The sequence below is a fragment of the Harpia harpyja genome, chromosome 10 (assembly GCF_026419915.1).
Source record: "Harpia harpyja isolate bHarHar1 chromosome 10, bHarHar1 primary haplotype, whole genome shotgun sequence".
Taxonomy (NCBI): domain Eukaryota; kingdom Metazoa; phylum Chordata; class Aves; order Accipitriformes; family Accipitridae; genus Harpia; species Harpia harpyja.
The window spans coordinates 14,879,767-14,893,024 of record NC_068949.1 but is presented as its reverse complement, the minus strand read 5'-3'; the positions used below and the strand labels follow the sequence as shown (position 1 = coordinate 14,893,024).

Sequence of the window (13,258 nt, the reverse complement as noted above, 5' to 3'; positions counted from 1 at the left end):
GACACCCTCTCCTAGGGGATGTTTGGGATTTCCTCCTGCTAGCTGTTAGTTTCTGTACTCCATATACTGGCCACATACTGTTTCCCAGAACTGAGTGTCTGTACTGTTTCATTGCAGATGACTTTTCTTTAGTCATCCAGGTGTTAGGCAACAGTATAAAGCTACCTTGTTTATATTCAGTGATGAGTATGTGGGCACCAAGCTGTACTGTTGATGTATGTTACTTGAATCTAGGTGGGCTGTTAATTGAGAAACAGTAAGTCAAACACAGTGAAGTTCTAGTCAGAAAGAGCTAAAGGTAATTCTGGGAAAAAAGAAGGCAGAAAGGCAAACATCACTGTTTCTGTGAATACTGGGAAGGGAAGAAGGAAAGTCCCTTTGGAGGAAGAGAAAAAAGGTTGAGGTTGCACCCAGATGTGTTGCTTTTCAAAGCTAGCTGCATGAAGAGCTAAGCTTTGGCTGAGAGTCACTGAGAAGCGAGCAGACCTGAAAAGAAGTGTGGGAGATGTAGCAGAGTAGAGTAAAAGCCTTAAGGCAATTGTAAAATACTACGCTGTCATTCTCACTGAACCCTGGGTTCCCTGAGACGATGCAGTGCGGACCTTCTGCTTCCCTATCACAGTAGGAGTGGGAACTGTGGTCTTGCAAAGTCACAAGGACCAATCAGTGTTGACTGCAGGAATACAAATAATGTTTTCTGTTCTTTTAGTTCCAAAGCTGCATATGTGAGGAAGGAGGAAGCAGAGGAGGAAAATACCAAGGCTGTTTCCTTTCTCCTGTCTCCTTTTCTCCCCCTCTCTTCCTGTAATCCACTGTATCCTAGCAGCCAGACTGCAGGTAAAACAAGCAGAGTCACAGCTCCAGAAGGAACAGAAAGATATTGCCATTTAAACACCAGGGATGTGTTCTGGTTAGTAATGCTTAGTTAGGTGGTAGAAACAATATCAGTAGGTAAGCTGTTGATGATTTGAGGTTAGCCACCACTGCTGATGGTTGAATTTCTCCATATTGCCTGTTTTAAGACAATGCATCTCAGCCATAGTCTACAAGTGGAAAAGCAAAGAAATGTTTTTGAACCTGTGGTATCAGTTCCATTAGGAACTCCCAAATAATGTTAATAAAGCTTGTTCTTTTATACTTCTTATTAAAGCTGAATTTGCCATATAATATTTTTCAATTTATAACAAAACAAGGCTTTCCGTAAATGCTTAGCATGATGAAGTTTTTCTCAGATGGCTACAAAAAATATTTGACACATCAAGCTCAACATGGTGCTGATACTATCTAGGTGAAAATCCAAAGTACATTGAAGTCAATGATGGAATTTTTAGTACACTTACTGGCTGCTAGGACAGATATATTTTCTTTGGCTGATTTTCAGAAATAGTTAGTTAATATCATTAATGCAATTTGATGTTACCTATGTTGCTTTTGAATGAAAGCTGATCTGAAATTTGACAGGAATGAAATATCATTAATTAGTTACATAAAGACCAGGAACCAATAAAAACAGAATGTCCAGTACACAGTTCATGTGGTTGATCAAAATGCAATTACAAAATCTATGGGCAGACATGAAACTGAAAATGCAAGTTGAAATAGGAGGAATGGACAGAAAGTCAGTGAGACCAGATGGAAATTTTTCATGCATCTCTGTGAATTTTAATTGGGTATGAAAGCCTTTAGAATAAACTCTTAAGATTTCTCCACCAACTTCCGCAAAAATTGACAATTTAAATGTTTTGTCTAGAGCAAGGGAATGTTTTCTTCATACCTATCCGCCATATAACCACAGTTACCTGTTCCATTTCAGTGACAAGTTTCTGCAAAAAGGGTGGCTTATTCCCTCTAGATATGTTGTCAGAGGATAATTATTTATGTGGTACATTTTCAATTCTTTAGGTAAAAGTCACTAAGTACATATGATCCATTTTAAAAATCAATTTTCTTTCATTCTGGGTTTCTTGTACTCTAGACAATTGCTTTTTTTGTCATGATGGCTCGGGCTGACTTAAGGCTAAGAAATCTTTCAAAATGACAGGGTGCACTTGGTGCTCTGAGGACATAAAATGGGTTCTGTCTATCAGGGTCTTTAGAGAATTATATATATGGTGGAAGTTGTGTCAGAATTTATCTTGGTCAAAGCTAATATTAAAATCACTGTCAGTTTCCAGGCACGTCTACTATACTGGAAAGTGTTGCAATTGGTTAACGTAGTCATGTTTACTGATGTCAGCTTTTGATGGATTGTGTGAGTAAACTGAGGAAGAAAAATATTTAATATCTATTGTACCAGACATCCACATTTCAGTGAACTATGAAAAAGTACCTATGGGTAAAGTGTGCTATCTCTTAAAGTGTTGCTAGTCACAGCACTGTATATGAAATATAAATGTTCTTTTTGCACCGTAATACTTGCAGTGAATTTCCCTGGAGGAAAAAATAAGTGTATAGCCATAAACCAGAAAATAGTCTACTTGTTTGATAGATGTATTAAGTTCCATCCAGTAACAAAGACAAGAGTGGATGTGAATAGCAAACTTTCCTGATCCACGCATGTTCCAGCATAAATTTGATGTAGCCACAGTTGTCAGGAGTCACCTTATGTGTCACCTCATTTAACCTATGTGGAATGAGGCCCCATGAATTCGGTTCCAGTACTGACTTGTACACTGAGGTTAAGAATCAAAGAAGGTAGGGAAAAACAGGTTCTTGAAGGAAGTTTACAATAGGCAGAATGAGAAGCAGGGGTCTGTTTCATTGGTTGCAAGAGATCAGTTCAGACTAGAAAATGAAAACGTGGAAGCTGCTTCTCAGCCTATTAAAGAGAATAAGTGAGTTTCACTTTCCAGTGTGGATGAAAAAGCAGTTTCAACATGAGAATCTTGTACACATACGCAAGTATTGCTCTGGTAGCTCATGCATCAATGTGATTACAGGTGTAATACCTGGATTTACATTTCTTTCTTTATGCAATTCTTACTTATGACAACTGGCTAAATCTGTTACATGCCAGCAAGGAAGAAACTTGTTTATATTATCATATATAGTATATTGTTTTGGAGGGCTGCCTTTTTTTGTATACATTAAAATGAATTAAGGTGATATGGAAGTTAGAATCCATATTCACAACAATTGCATTCTCAATGTCAGTTACCTCCATCGACACTGAAGTAGGTTCAGTTATAGAAGAAATATATTTCCAGCAATACCTGAAGCCCATTTTAGAAAATCTATATAGGAGTAGGATGTTACATTTGGCAGCTGTGTTTCATTTTAGCATAGGAGATAACTAAAGGGACATGAACGCAGTAAGAACATATTTTTACTGTGAAAAGGTTTCACTGCATTCATCCCCACTGACTTTAAAGAGGTGCCCATACAGCACTGGCAGAAGGAATGTTTCAGGCTGTTGTGACTGTTGGATGCTAAACTTTGGTTTTTAACAGACAGGAGTCTCTGAAACTCAGTACCTATCAGAGCTGGGAATGGCACAGCGAATCTCCTGCATTCATTTTAAAAACAGAGAACAGCCTTCACTGTAGTGAATAGTGGCAAGGGGTGGGTACCAGTGAGATCCTCCAAAATATGTACCTCTGGTCACAGCACAGGAGCACAGGCCCACTTCTAGTTATAGTCATACTTCAGAAAGATTTTGAGAAACAGTAAACAATACAGATTTGAAGAATTTCTTCTACATTGACAGTCATTTTGGACAAAACTGGCAGAGTGACAGAAACATGAACAGCAGCGTTGCATTTTGTGGAAAGGATATGTAAGGTTTCTGAGAATACTTTCTGTACTGAAGTTAAGTGCTTGTGTGAGTGAGGGACATGAATTCAAGTACTGCGTGAGCTGGTTCTGCATGTTTTTCCCAGCACATCCCCAGCAGTCCAGTCCTAGGCTTTTTAGGTGCAGAAGCTGTACCTTTGTTCAAAAGGAAACAGGGAAGGGTTTATTCTCTTCTACTTCTACAGAAACTTTTACTTCCTCTTTCTTTCTGTCTTTCTTCTTGTTGGGAAAATGAGTAGGAGTCTCAGAAAAGCCCACCAGAGGTGATCCTACCCAAACTTATGTTCAAGAGAGCCTTGTCTAGACGTTTGTAATCCTGCATAGTTTCCTGCAACAATCTTGTGCTCACAATAGTTTTCTTCAGTTTCAAGATCCAGTTTCTTAATGTTTCTAAGCTCTTTCTAGCTTCTGTGTTGAAATATAACATGAGTTTATAGCTTTACAACTAGTACTAGCTGGTAGAGGTGAGAGCATTAAAAGGGGTAGGGTTCCTCTGTCCCAGGTTGCTCCATTTCGTCTGCAACTGTTGTTGGCTCCACATGTGGCTCCCTGACATGTTCTTGTTGTGGTCATGTTCATGACCCTTCCTTTGCTAGGAAGTGGAAGATAAATTGTATTTTTCATTAAAAAAAATATATTCAGAGATTTGGCTCTTTAAAAAATCTGCATATGGATTAGTTTGATGATTTGAGATCTTACTATCTTAATTTTTAAAAGGGGTTTTGTCACTCACAGAGAGCAGAATTAGAACTTAAAATGTATTAATTCTAAAATAACTTAAAGACACCTATTTGCTTTTCAGGGGACATTTTAATATACCTTTTTGTACTGCATTTTTTAGTTATCTGTCTTTAATGTTTTAACACTTACGCTATAAAACACATCATAATCCAATTTGTATAATGAGTTAATTGCTAATTGCTAGTAATTGTTAGTAAAAAAAAAAAAAAAAGTCTGATAATTACCCTGTAGTAAGAACTCTCTACAAAGAGCAGAATTCCCATTCTTGTTTAGCTCCATCATTTACTTGTTCCTCTTGGAAAGTATGGCCTTCTCTTTCATGGGAGAGGTCGCCTCTCTTTTTGATGGGAAGGCATGTCAACATGATCTGTCATGAAGAGAGATGTGTTCTAGGAGAGTATGTGCCTCCAGAGGGAGTTCTGTTGTGCTGTTTCATAAATGTAAGTTCTCAAGTGTTGAAACATATATTGCCTTAAATTAGCGTGAAATTGATCTGGTCTTAGAATGGGTCAGGAAAAAAAAAATGAGCACAGAAATATATTATCAGTGAACTCAGCAGTCTTAACTGGTAAACCATAGAGCTGTAACTATTTTATTTTTATTATATTCACTAACAGAGTAATTATCATTTTAATTGATATGTATGAACAGGTGCTTACACTGAAAGCATTTTCAAACTGGGATGCGTTATGCTTGAAAAGTAGCCTGGGTGATTGTTCTCATTAGCCAAACAGATGGCTGGATGTTTGCTTGCCATTTTATAGACAGAGAATTATAATCTGACAATATTTTACATAGTGTGAAGTATTCATAAATCAATAAAAGATGAAAATTATGCTCAGTATTAGTGTAGAGTAAACGCAACTCATGCTGGGGAATGGCATCTCCATGATAAATATCAAGCTACTGTTCTAATTAACTCTTTTGTAAGGTTTGCTTTCAAGTGCAACGAGGCTAGAGCATTGACATGCTCAGGAGTATGTGGAAGCAGACCTTATGTTAAATGATGGATTTTAGTGCCCTTCTCTGGACACCATGCATCTATCTGTTTCATTCACATCTATTGCCTCGTTTTTAAAACTTTAGGGCTTCCTAGGAGGAGCCTTGCTATGCATCTCTGAATGTTAATTGGGCACACTCTAAATGTTGGCTTGTATATTTTAGCCTTGTTGAAAATGAGGTTGTGTGTGGATTCCCAAATTTTTAATCTAAATTTACTTTCAGATTTGAGAATCCTCTTCCATTATCCTCTATATAGTGTAGGATAGTTCTTTGTAATCTGTGGAATAGCTGTGATGGGTATATTGTACTCCCTTGTCTGGATAGTAATGTGGTTTTGATAGTGTTCACTCCAGTATAATTTGAACTTCCTCTCAATTTGTTACTGTACTTGGTCCTGCAAAAATGTCTGATTTTGAAAACTTCTATTTTATGTCAAAATGAGTGTTTGTGTGGGCCTTTTGCTCCAAAAGTTGAGAGAGAAGATATACTCTGTAAACAGCAAATGAAGGCAGTCACCTCTAATTTTGGAGGACAGAACAGAAACGTTTCTGTTGTCTTTTCATATTGCCATGAGTTACATAGACACTGGGCTAATAAATGTTCTTTGGTGTACACCTTTTCTAGTCTTGATTCTGGATCCAAAAGTCCTTTTCCAGTGAGACTCACTGAACCTTGTAAAGTCTCCTGAGAAGTCTGGTTTCCATCCAAAACCAATCAACACCTAAAATAATAAATCCCAGAAATCTGCATCAGAGATTTCCTAACAGAGCTTGCTTGGGATTTTTTACTTTTACAGTTACAAGGTATTTTAGGTACAGCTGGTTTCATGGTGGCCAAGCACCTGTTACGTCTTTTAGGTATCATCTCCTGCTATGAAATTCTGCACCAGAATGAATGTTCTTTACTTGGCACTGTAATAATTTCCAGAATGTTGACTGCAGTATCTGAAAGAGAAACAGATGACCAGCTTGAGGGATCAGCAATAGCTCTTCACAAACTTAAGAGTTCTTGAGGATTGCATTGCTTTAATATAATGTTCCTGTTAATAAATGTCAAAGAAAAAAGAATTATGATACTGTAGCATAAATGGAAAAGTTGGAAAAAATAATTCATATTACACAAAATATTCTAAAGTGCTGGTAACAATTGTTTTACATTCAAATGCCATAAAAGCTCACATTTTAAATTTCCAATTATGTCTTCAAACCTGGAAACAGATTTGGGGGAGGTAGGAGGGCTTTTGCTTAGCACTGGCACGGAAACAAAGCTGTCGCTACCTGTCCTTTTTACCTCCCCATTCTTTTCATGCCTCCATAGCCACATGATGAGCCCTTTTATTTTAGACTTTATTTCAGCTTTGGGATCCAGACAGCGCTGCAGCCACACAAACAGCCATGCTGGCACAAAGGCTTAGAGTGTCATGGACTAGGTGGAATGTTTGGGACTAGAGGAAAGCAGGACTTGTCTTGGTAACAGCAATAGTTTTTGCAGCCTTAAAATGCTTTTGCTGCTTTAAAATATTTAAACTCCTGCTGTATCCGGAGTCCTTTGAGTACCAGGCTTAGTACTACCCCAGCTGGGGAGCCCTTCTCTGCAACATACACTACCTGATCAGAGGAACTATAGTGTGCTGTCCCTGTTGCACCAGGTGTTACTCTGTTAAATAAGTAGCTGTGAATATCAGATGGTATTGAGTTGAATAAAAATGATTTTTAGCACTTCATTGTTTTCCCTCCTGTATGGTGCAATGTCCCAAGTGTACAGCTTGTATAGCTGCACTTGTACAGTTTATATTTTGGCTAAGCATTTGAAGCTAAGATGCAGAATCTTTCACTCCAGACAGACTATATATAATGCACAATGCATCTAAAATAAGTTGTCTCCTCCTTGGTCCTATGGGGTCAAGTGTTAAGGCATTTCATGCTAACCACTGAAGACATTTTTGGTGCTGAACAGCATTCCTCTTCTTTTGTTAGTGCCAGGGGCTTCAGAACAGTAAATAACATCAACAGATTTTCTCATGTTTTAGCCATATTGTTCTGCAATCCAAAGACAAGGCAAAAGACAAAGCTAAATAAGAGTTGTTTCAGTCAAAATATGATGAACAACACACTTTTCTGAAACTCAGTTACAAATCATTCTGCCAACAAACTGAAATCATTTGGCCTTCCAAAGGGGGTGATCACCATGGTAACAAAATACACCAGATACTTCATTTTCCCCAAACCTTTATTCATGTCATAAATGGAGTGGGAGCCCATCCTTCTTTTACTGAGGGAACAGGAGAAATAATTTCATTGGTGCTTGTTATCTGCTGAAAGATCCTCACAAACTTGCACATTACTGGGAAATGTTTGCGAGGGCAGGTGTTCCTGCAGAGTGTCTGTATGTGCAGAGAGACTCACTTGAGTACGAGTCGAGTCCCAACTTGGTAAAGCATTGAAATGGTCCATAATGGCTGATGAATTGCCAGGGGAGGTGAGAGGAGGAGAGAGGGAGAAGGGAATGTTTGGTACTACTTGTATATGAGTGCTGGAAGATAAAAGCAAACTTTCTCCAAAGCTAGTTATCTTTATTTCCCATGGTGAATTTATCATATTTCAAGGGCGCAGAGCTCATAAACACACACCTGGCTCTTGAGTTGCAATTTGCATATTGAAGCCTCTTGTTGTGAGGTTGCTGTACTGGAATAGGCAAAGTTGTTTTACTATTATTGTAGATGCAGTCAGATCTTTCTTAATGTAATTTTATAAGCATCTCCACATATTTTGTCTGCAGCTCTGGTAGGCCATCTGGAGCAGTCTTGTTTTCCTTCTTTCACCTTTATGAGTTCCACACTGAATAGTAGCTCTTCACTTCATAGTTCAGTTATCCTACAGAATATAAGGAACCAGAATGAGTCAGTTCAAACTGAAAATGGATCTCGAGCAAAAAGTTCCACATCCAAGACCACACCTGAGGAAAAAGAACAGGTTTGAGCACTGATTTTGCTTGAAATACTTAAGCGGTGTCTTTCTTTGGAGTAGGGCAAAAAGCTGGAGTAAAAATTGATGAAAAATTCAGTTGCCTCTTTTTTTCTTCCATTTCCTCCCCATTATTCTTCTCTGTTACTGCTTTACGGACAGACTCTTTTCTCAAAGCTATTTTGTAAAACTGTTCTTTGCTTGGCCCCACGCAAAAGCTGGAAGCAGTCCCTGATGGATTTATTTTATCATGCTATATATATGTATTTTTAGGAACTATTGTAATGGCAGAAGACTTTGATCAAGAGAACAAGTTTTCTAAAAGCATCCAGTTGACCTTCCCTCTGACTTCACCTTTCACTAGCTCTTACCTTTAAGGAGAGAGTCTATCATTTAGGCTCAGAAATTTGTATAAATGATTTTAATTCCCAAATTCAGAGATGGTTTTGAAAAGCAGCATTGTTTCAAAGTTAGTTTTGGATTTTTTTTTTTTTCCTAAATCCATCCTATGTACAATGTTTTGACTGAAATCAATAGATTTACTATAAAAATAAACCTAAGGTCCTCTTCTATAATGTAATCTTTACCGATCCTGTCTTCATTTTTCATAGTGAGATGTAATGGGATTTTCTTTCTTTCTGTTCTTTTTGTTCTTTTTTAGGTGATTCTGTGATGAAACATTGATCTTGAGGTTTCTTGTTTGCAGTCCTTAATTACAATTTAGACTTTAAATTGAGAGTATGGTATTTCAGGTTAAAAACGAAAATAAGGATGTAGATACATAATCACCTGTAAATTGGTTTCTGTTTTAAGAGAGAAACTAAATGCTAACCAGGAGAAATTTTCATCGATCCAAAGGAAAATGTTGGCATAGTAAACTTGATCACTTAAAGAGGAAGTTGAGATAATTCCATTCCAATATTCAGCTGAACCACAAACCTCAAAAATTCTGAATGTATTAGGAGGGGATATATCCCAACTCTTGTCTATCATTCCTGTGTTTGCCCTCCCTGGTGATAGATTGCTACTATCACTTAGGAAGCTGTTCATTTGAGATGCTGCTAAGGGCATTTGGGATGCTTTCAACTATATGCTTGATTCCTGTAGTCTATTTTGCATAATCAACAAGTAGGCCTGGATGACAATATTCAAAATTATAAAAAAGACTCTTTGTTGGCCATATAAGTCAGTGAGAATGAGAACAGCTTTCATATCCTTAATCTTTAAACTTTTCAGAGTGCATTGGAATAATTCTTGCATGTATGTAAGTACCCAAATCTAGTGGGTACATCGTTTAGGACTATCTAATGGATTAATTTCACTTTACTTTCTGTTTCTACATAGTATCAATCCAGAGACAGCATCCTCAAACTGATTCATTATTTGAGTAATCAAGTAAAGTTCCTCATGAATGTTGTTTTCTTTTTGTATTCTGAAATTGTGCTGTCACGATTATTTTCATTTAAAAATGTGCTTTCTGCTAATGAGATAATATTTCTAGTGGAATTGCTGTTTTAATTTATTAAGATCCCAACTATTTGCTTTCTTCTGTATGTCATTCTAGTTAAAAGTAGACTGTGTGGAAAACATACAATGGAATTTGAATGTGTTTAAAAAAGTTTAGGAAAATATTTTCCTCACTCTATTATTGCTAGCAGGTAATAGTATTTAATGTATATGACAGTAAGACTGTGAGATGTACTACAGTGTAGTGACGTGTGCACAACACAAAGTAGTACGTCAGAACTTTAAACTCTCTGTGGTGCAACTGTTATCAGTATGTCATAGTTCCCCCACTCCTTTACGTGATAAGTATGCATTAAGGCTTTTACTCAAGCTGGGAAAAGAATAGATCAAATGTCATCTCAGACTACAATGTCTGGTCACGTACAATAAATTTTGAACTGTGTAATTCCTGAAGGTTAGAAATATTTGATGGAAACCTTAATTTACATCAAAGAAAATTTTAATACCAGTAAAATTACTGGCCAAATAGACTGGTTAGGTCTATTGGTATGAAAGAATGACACATATGATATCAAGCATTTGATTGAAGAGATTTCAGTTTAATATACCTTTTTTTTTGGGAGGGGGGAATACTTAATGCATGATTATAATATATATCACTGGGAAAATTTTGGCTTTTTAAACACAGGTTGGTTTAGGCACTGGGCAAGGGTGGTGTGGTATCTTTGCTGAATGGCTTAGGGAAATAGTTTTAAACAAGGATCAAAGGAGAACATTAGCAAAATACCAGCAACCTGGACAAGTGTATAAAGATTAAAAACCGTAATCCCACAGTGCAAGGAGAAAAGCTTTTAATTTTGATAATTTACAAAAGATGATTAAATCAGGAAGCTGGTGAGATGGTTTTTAATGAATGATTTTATAATGACAGAGAATACAAGATTTGGTAGACTGTGAAGTTTAAAGAAGGAGGCATTATGGGGGGTAAAATATTGGTAGATGCTCAGCAAAGTCTTGGAATTCATCAGGTTGATTAACTGACAAGTATTTGTTTATTGATTTATTGTTGATAAGGACAGCGAGAAAATGGAAATTATTCAAACAGCCTTCAAACTGATCTAGAAAAATCCAATGCTGAGGAAGTTAGGTTGGGTAAGAACTGCTAGAGGGACAGAGAAAAAAAGGTTTTAAGAAGGCAGACATATAAAACTTTAAGATCTCCTGGGGGACAGTCTAAGGGAAACAGAAAGTAAGGTGACCTGCTTTCAAATAGATGACAGTAACAGCATAATTCAAAATTATCCATGTGCGGAAGAAGAATAGCAGAAGAACATTATTAAAGACTAACTTGGCTAAATCATGAACTCCCCACTGGCTTTATGTAGAAAAGAAAATTAGTTAGTTAACTAAGAACAGCTATAAAAGAGTAACACTGATTTATAGAGAGGTACTTAGAAAACCAAGGCTCAAAATTAGATGCATTTAGCAAGAATCATTAAGGATGACAAGAAATACTTCAATAATTGCTTTAGAAGCAAAAGGAAAAACTTTGGTCCTCTTTATCAACAGAAGGGAGATTTCTCAGGAGATGATGTTAAGAAGGCCAGTTTCTAAATGTCTTTTGAAAGAGATCAAATATAAACAAGGGGGTAGCAAAATTAATTCTAACAATAAAAGGAAGAGATATCTCCCAGCTTGGGAAAGAACTTTGCATTTTGCACTTCGATAGTAAAATGTTTTCACATCAGCCCAATATAAATTCAAGATATGATGTTTAAAAACTCCTTGAATGAACCTCAGAACCAGCAGTAGCTTTCCTTTGGGAGCTCGTGGAAGATGGCGAAAGTTGAAAGAAGACACAGATTTGTCCATCTTTAAAAGAGTCCAAGGAGAAGAAGGAGAAAAGAATTATTAATTTGGGCAGTTTGGTTCCTACATACGTGTCTGAAACACACAATATATTTGTAAACAGTTGTGATTTGAAGAGAAGGTCAGTAGCTGCCAATCGGGTCAAACAAGTCTGATTTTCTTCTATGCTAGGAGTATAAGGTATTGTACACAGAGCAGAAGGAGTGAGTGATCTCTATCTTGGATTTATCAAAACTTTTCCCATAGTCTTATATGCCCTGCTCACTTGTAAGCTAGAGAAATGGTCTTGGGAGAGCTCCTAAGGGGTGACTGCAAAGATCAGAGCATTAAAATGAAGAATTAATCAATGAATACTGTATGTGCATATTGGTTAATTTGTTGTACCTTCAACATCTGTATTTTTCCTGAAGGAGGAAACCGACACAAATACATTTGTATACGTATCCAGTAACATTGCTTGCTATTTCCTTCCCTCCCCTTTCATCTTTGTGATTGCAGAATCTGAGTAGAACACCCCTAGAGTCATAAGGTTACACTGCGTCCTGGCCATACTCCTGATTTCAGGTTTCTGTTCAAAGTGTTGTAATGCATAAAAGAGTGGTGTTCCAAAGAAAATCTGTGTAAGGCATGCCCAAACAGAACTACAGTAATGTGTGGATATTTGTGAAATGCAAGCTTCATTGGTAACTTCAAGGTTTACCTTTTGCATCCCAGAATTTTGACTTGTCATATTTATAGTCACCTGCACTATAGTCACTTGAAGTTACCATTTTTATGTTACAGTTATTTTATATATTTATTCAGTATTTTAACAGACCTTGAACATGTAATAATAATAAAACGTGAAATAAACAGACTTACTGCAAATCAGAAAGAAAAGAGAAAATGGCCTTTGCACAATGAAATGGTACCTCTCTGGTAGAATGCCTTACTCGGTATTGGTGTGTACATTAGATATGTACACACATATAACTTTCATCTTTCAATATTTACTTCATATTTTATGATTACTTTTTTTTTTTTTGTGGAGATTATTTTACACTTAGATAGCTCTCACTAGCTTAACCTTCCTGACGTGTTAAGGGTACAAAAATATGTCTTCAACACTTCACAGGAAGTTTTTTGTGATTAGAAAGGTGCTATACTCTTCCTCCTGTTTTGCCATCCCTTCTCCTCCTCCATCACTTTGTCAGGAGTCTTGTTTAGCAGCTCTTGCCTGGTTTCTAATTGTGGCTTACCAAAGCAAACACATAACCTTGTGTGTCTTTCCTCTGTGGTTTCATATCTTACTGGGAATCATGCACCATTCATTACAGTACCCATCCCTCAAAAAATCTGTAATTTGCCAAGAAACATTATCTTTTGTATCACTCTTTAGATACACCTGGTCCTTTCTCTTCTGTCAAGATTCTGTCTTTATCTTT

At 36.9% G+C, this 13,258-nt stretch overlaps 1 protein-coding gene across 8 annotated transcripts in view; it reads left to right on the top strand.

The window, feature by feature from the left end:
* GRID1 (glutamate ionotropic receptor delta type subunit 1) overlaps positions 1–13,258 on the top strand; it is a 557,494-nt gene that overhangs the window by 47,327 nt on the left and 496,909 nt on the right. Inside the window, exon 1 of one of the 8 annotated variants that reach the window (XM_052799331.1) lies at positions 2,207–2,251. The exons of the other annotated variants lie outside the window; for them this stretch is intronic. Coding sequence (XP_052655291.1) covers positions 2,230–2,251 — 22 coding nt within the window. The 5' untranslated portion in view covers positions 2,207–2,229. Of the gene's footprint in view, positions 1–2,206; positions 2,252–13,258 lie in introns of those variants that run through there. 8 annotated transcript variants of the gene reach the window in all.